Genomic DNA, 6,076 nt, shown 5'->3' on the forward strand with positions numbered 1-6,076 from the left:
ACCTCGCTCCATACCACGGTGTGAGAATAAGGAGAGGTGCTGACACTCTCCCCCCAACGCGCGCGAAAGCGCCGCTCGCTCGCGTCCAGATTGGCGCTGAGCCGTGCTCCCTCAAGGGCTGCAGAAGATAGCGTCAACCTTTCCCTTTCCCTCAAGAACCACTTATCATCGCGTCCAGATTATGTTCGGCTTGGTTGCAGCTGGTTCGGCGCCGTCGTAGAGGGTGCTGCGGTATGCGGTCCCAGCCTCGGCGGCAAGGTGCGTGCTGCCGCTGCTTCGTCTTCCTGCTTGCATGTGCGGTTGCGCTGTTTTGAAGGCACGATTTTTAGTTCGCGTTCGTTTCATGAGCTTGTGCTTGGGTATTGTCGCCACGGGCCCTCGACGAAGGTGGCAGCGGCCTTCTGAGGGGCGTTTGAAATGGCTAGAAAGTGCTTCGTTCCGAACTGAAATTCTGGATACCTGACTTGTGCGGAGCGTGTGCCTTTATTCAAAGCGCCGTCCGACAGCGGTCGTCTAGAGCAGTGGCGCCGTGCAAATCTGAGGGCAGACCGAACTCTAACGCCTACCGACCATGTCTGCACCAGCCATTTTTAGAGGATACGATATCGATGACATATTGTCACGACGTCGAAAGCTCGAGGGACAAACGAAACAACTTGTCGGCAGAGGCATTAACAATAACGGACGGTTTTAAAATAGCGCGCGCTAGTCACTGCTTCTTCTTCTTCTTGCTATGTTTTTCATAAGTGCCGATGTGTCTTATGCCGTCGTCATCGCCGCGCTAGACACGTGGCAATATTACGCGGAGCGCTCGATAGAAGGATTCCCACCTTATTTCCAAACTGTCCAAAGAACCTCACACGATCAAATAAACCTCGAAAGCCGCTGCGCAAGAGAGAACCTCCTGTGTGCCGCAGTAGTTTGTGCAAATTTTGCTGCATGTAAAAGATTATACTGGGTGGTTTACTATCATGCACCAAGATTGGAAAATATGTAAATGTCACGTAGCTGGACAGAACCAAGGTAATGTTGTCTGCCGTCGCTTGCAGATACTCAGATGATTTTTTTATTCCGCTTAATTAGATAATTATTTTCATAATTGATTAATCAACTCTTTTAATGCTATAATTGCATAAAAAGTATGAACAAGAGAATTGTACAGCAGCGCGGAAAACTCCAAATATAAATTTCTGTTGCTCAATACGTGATACATAAAAGTGTTTTCCGAGCGTGAACGAAACCCGCGAATACAGCAATATTGCCGCGCGACTGGCCGCTCGAGGCACTTTGCGTGTATTCGTGAGCTTCTTTAATGCTCGGAAAAACACTTCTACGTAGCGCGTATTGAGCAATACAAAGCTGTATCGGGAGTCTTTGATGTTGCTCTACAATGTTCTCATTGACACCTTTAATATAATTGTAATAATTGAGAAGCTGATCAATAAATACGATTGATTATCTAATTAGGCGAAATGTAAAAAATAACTGAGTATCTCCAAGGGACGGCAACAACATTACTATGGTTCTGTCCAGCTACGTGACAGTTGCATATTTTGAAATATTTGTGCACCCTGTAAAATGCTGCTGTTTTCTGTGCAGATGTGTGCCTGATTTTCAAATTTGTTCCATCCTGGCTACTGAATTTTTTTACAATGCGCGTGCGGTGTATATTACACGCTTGCATGTTTTTATACATTTTTCCATTGTGGGAGTGTATGAGACCGCAAGCTTCTGGGATGGTTATCACCTATTAAAATTATCGAGCTGCTTCATGCACAAGTTTTTTTCGTATTGTGTCTATGAAAAAAAAATGTCACAGTTTCGCCCTAAGGGCGAAGCAATGAATGCGATAGCAACAAAGCAATGTCATACGAAGTAAGGTGAGCGGCTTTGGTAGCAATATGAATTGTAGTAAACATGACCTGATTAAGTAAGCAGGTGTGCTGCGGCGTAAGTAGACCGACATGAAGAGAGACTCGATGACCACGAGAAGGCGCGTGTGAAACGGTGGTGTTGATGAGAAGCGCTGCCCGTGGGCAGCGCGTGCGAAGGGACACACCTGTAGCGCTGCACTGCCGATCCGGGCAGCATTGCATGTGTAGCGTGCGTTGGAAAATGTGGCCCGACTATTACTAACTGAATGAACAAACGTGGTGTGAGCGCGCACAAACAAACATGAATAGATCACACTGAATGACTGCAGACAACGACCGTCAAAACTCTGGCAGCAAGCGGATACGCCGCAGCGGCGAAGGTACGTGCGGTCTATCGCTTCAATGGAAACTGAGCGGCGAATGCACGGCGCATAAAGGTCAGAGCCGTGTGGAGATAAGAGACGGTGCGAGAAATGCGCCCCCCCCCCGCTCCCTCCGGCGCTCGCTTCCCGCTTCCTTGCTTGCGCGTGGAAGATTGAGTGCGTTCACTCTCCGTGAAAGCGTGCGTCCCCGCACGCTTCCGCTCGGGCATACGGCGCGCGGCAAAGATTTTATCTATACGGAACCTCACGGCGACGGCGACGCCGACGGCAGAAATACGGTGGAAGTGTCTATATAATTGCTATCGCAATAAAAAGGTCTACGGGATTATTGTGTGGTGGGTGTAAGTGTATTTGTGGACAGGCTGTAGCATGCATTGTCAAACACGCTTACATTGGCACATTCTCATATGCAATTTAAGACAAAAGAAAGTTACCTCTTCTTTTTTAGATCCTGCAAGAGTCACTCAGTCCTCAATGGACGAAAGCCCAATGAATAATATACACGGTCTATGTGAAGTGGAATTCGAATAAAAAGGCATTTGCTCAGGTTTTCATCAGTAAACTGTGGTAGTGATGCTCTAATTCAAGATAGACGCCTGCCTTCGTCCCGCCTAATAAATTCCCATTTGAAAGAGTTGTTACATAGCTGATGTGCATTCTCATCTTAAGTTCAAGCCATGAACAGCCACTTTGCTCTAGTGCATTGCATATCAGAAGTTGGCGCCGTTTCATAATTTATATCGCGGCCACATTGAATTCGCGCAACGATGATTGAACGGTTTTCTGAGTGTGAATGGAAGCAGCGATAAGCATGAAATACATTTTCTGGTGCAGTCACTATTTTCTTCTGATCAAGGGGTAGCACGTGGGCTTAACACTTTCATTTTTTATGCTTGGATGAACGGCTAGACCGGACGAAAGAAATTGCGCGCGCGAGGGTAACTTCAGTGGGCTTTGAGTGCTGCCTGATTGATCCGTGTTCACGTCATCCATGCCCTGCACAAGGAACCTTCATGTTAGCGAAGCCTGGTACAGTTTTCACTTCAATGTGAAATAACAATTTTTTTTCGCGCTTTGAGATTTACTCACTCCACTACGAACGAAAATTTAGCGGAGGCAGAGGAATGCCACGCCGCCGGCGCCGCTACGCTGGGACCGCTGGCCGCGGCGCCCTCTATTTGCTCGCAGAAGAGCTACTCGGTGCGCCCGCGCGCGGCCGAACATAATCTGGACGCTCGCTCACGCGCAGTGTCAACACCTAAATATTCTTCGACCGTGCTCCATACCCAAGTCCGTGATATGCGGGTATGCGCCACACGGGGTTTTACTTGTAGCGAAGCCTATCATTCGATAATGTATAACCTAATACGTAACCTAATGTATAACTCAATGCATGACTAAATTTGAACCAGGCTTTCGCCTTGCAAGTTTTACAAAGAGTGTAACGCCGAGCGGAATTTTTAAATATTGGCGCTCGCCGCATTTCAATCAAGAATGCCGATGACATCAGTGATGATGTCGCCCCGACGAGTAGCTTTTGTAAATCAATGCTACTCCCTCAAACCGTGAGTAGCAACGACACAAACAAGCGCCACGCACAAATAAACACACGCTAGTCCGCCGATTCCCGCAGTCCACGTCGAGAGGGGGCGCCTGCTGTCGAGAGTATTGGAGCGCGCCCGCAGCCTGCGTGCGAGGCTAAAATAATCTGGTGTGGTGCTTCGCGAGAAATCCGAAATGATTGAGTGACGCGTGAAAGTAGGTCACCGTTATCAGGGGAGAACGTGTGGGAGAGGGCATCACCTTGACGAGCAGATTCGGCGACGCGACGCCGCTTACAGACGCTGATCTCTGGTTGCTCGTGCGAGCCATACTTGCCCTCGCAAGCTCCCGCTTGCGTTTTAACTGAAGTTACGTCTTTCTGCCGATAGGTATCCGCTGCCGTCACCGAGCCGACGGACACGCGTCGTTGCAACATTATCTGGTGGATCGCTTCTCGCCAGTGTTATATCTTACACCGTGGCCGAGAGGTTGACTATCAATATGGCAAACGCAGGCGCTTCGCGCGTCCTACCGAGAGGCTGGGAAGTGCGACGCAGTCGATCGACGGGCGAAGTGTATTATCTGAACGTGCTCACCAAGAAGAGCCAGTGGGACTTCCCAGAGGAACCTGCGCGAGCCGCATTCCTGGGTCTACTCGAATACGGCCAAGTGCGGTGTTCGCACATAATCGTCAAGCACCGTGAGTCGCGCCGTCCTCGCTCGTGGCGCAAACTGAACATCACCCGGACGCGAGACGAGGCGCTCGCGCTCATCAAACGCTACCGCGAGGAGATCGTGTCCGGAAAAAAGAAGTTCGAAGATGTGGCGAACGAGTACAGCGACTGCACCTCGGCCAAGTGGAAGGGCGACCTGGGTGCGTTCGGCCGCGGTACTACGCATATGGGCTTAGAGGAGGCTGCTTTCACGTTGGAAGTGGGCGAGCTCTCCGAGCCGGTGTTTACTGAGTCCGGCGTCCACCTGATCCTGCGGACCGCCTAAGACTCTTCCTGCCCTCGGCTGCACAGTGACTTTCGACAGGTCCTCCGCCGTAGGATGCCGAGTGTTAGTCAGGACGACTTAGCGTGACCGAGTGCGTCTGTTGACAGGTCCCCTCCGTATAGAAGATACAGAGGGCCAAGAACGACTTTTCGTTGTGGGGCAGACCCGAGTGCTTCACAAACAGCAGGTGCGTTGCGAGAGGACATCGCCGTTGTTGTCATACACTGCAACAATACTGTTTCATATACAAGGTGCCCCAGCTATCACACAGCACGATTTACAAAAAGAGGAACGGCGTTACGCGAAGCCAATCTAGTGCGTATTGTTTCCAGTACAGTGGAGTAGCCGCCAGTAATTTTTTTCGTTACTGAGATTTAATTACTTATTTGTAATTAGATATCTAACTCTAGAAGTACTGTTATAATTATCAAAGTGTCAATGAGAAAGTTGTAGAGCAACATGAAAAACTCCCGATACAGCTTTCTGCTGCTCAATACGTGCTACATAAATGGTTTTTTCGGAGTGTGAAAGAAGCCCGCGAATACACGCAGAATTGCCGCACGATTGGCCGCTCGAGGCACTTTGCGTGTATTCGCGGACTTCTTTCATGCTCGGAAAAACACTTTTATGTAGCACGCATTGAGCAACGGAAAACTGTATCGAGTTTTTTATGTTGCTCTACAACTTTCTCATTGATATTTTGATAATTAGGACAGTACTTCTCGAGTTAGATCATTAATTACAATAAACAATGAAATCTCAGTAACAGAAAAAATACTGGCGGCTACTCCACTGCACTGGAAACAATACGCACTGGGTTTGCTTCGCGTAACACCGTTCCTCTTTTTTAAATCCTGCTGCGTGATAGCTGGGACACGCTGTATATCACATTCAAGGTGTTGGTTGTTGAGTTCGCTCTTGGTGTTTCTTGCAGAGTTGAGTGGACTTTAGTAGATGCTTGTTAAGTTGGGTGGTACGCAATAAAGCAGCCAAGGGGTGCATTGTGTGGATCTGACATCAGTTTAATATATTCACCGCTGCAGAAAGCTGTTTTTGTCGCTTGTGGTGGCGGTTGCATTCAAGCCATGAAACTTGTGTGCTCGCGAACAAAACTGCTTTGCAGGAATCACTCTTTGTCGCATATCGGACACGCAGTATACCTTTGCTCGAACCGGTGAATGTATCGTAGAGTTCCCTACAACAAAACAATTGTATGGAACTATTCATTGCCGTCACGGATGTTTATCTCGACATAGGTTGTCAGTGATCTTTCTACGA

The 6,076-nt window shown here is 48.7% G+C and overlaps 1 protein-coding gene across 1 annotated transcript; it reads left to right on the forward strand.

Moving 5' to 3' along the window:
- The first annotated feature begins 4,246 nt into the window (after nucleotides 1-4,246).
- Nucleotides 4,247-5,800, forward strand: LOC119455538 (peptidyl-prolyl cis-trans isomerase NIMA-interacting 1). The gene has a single exon (XM_037716945.2). It carries the CDS (start codon nucleotides 4,301-4,303, stop codon nucleotides 4,796-4,798), a length of 498 nt encoding a protein of 165 aa, XP_037572873.1. The 5' UTR covers nucleotides 4,247-4,300; the 3' UTR covers nucleotides 4,799-5,800.
- Nucleotides 5,801-6,076: the final 276 nt, after the last annotated feature.

This window comes from Dermacentor silvarum, chromosome 1, assembly GCF_013339745.2.
Source record: "Dermacentor silvarum isolate Dsil-2018 chromosome 1, BIME_Dsil_1.4, whole genome shotgun sequence".
NCBI lineage: Eukaryota > Metazoa > Arthropoda > Arachnida > Ixodida > Ixodidae > Dermacentor > Dermacentor silvarum.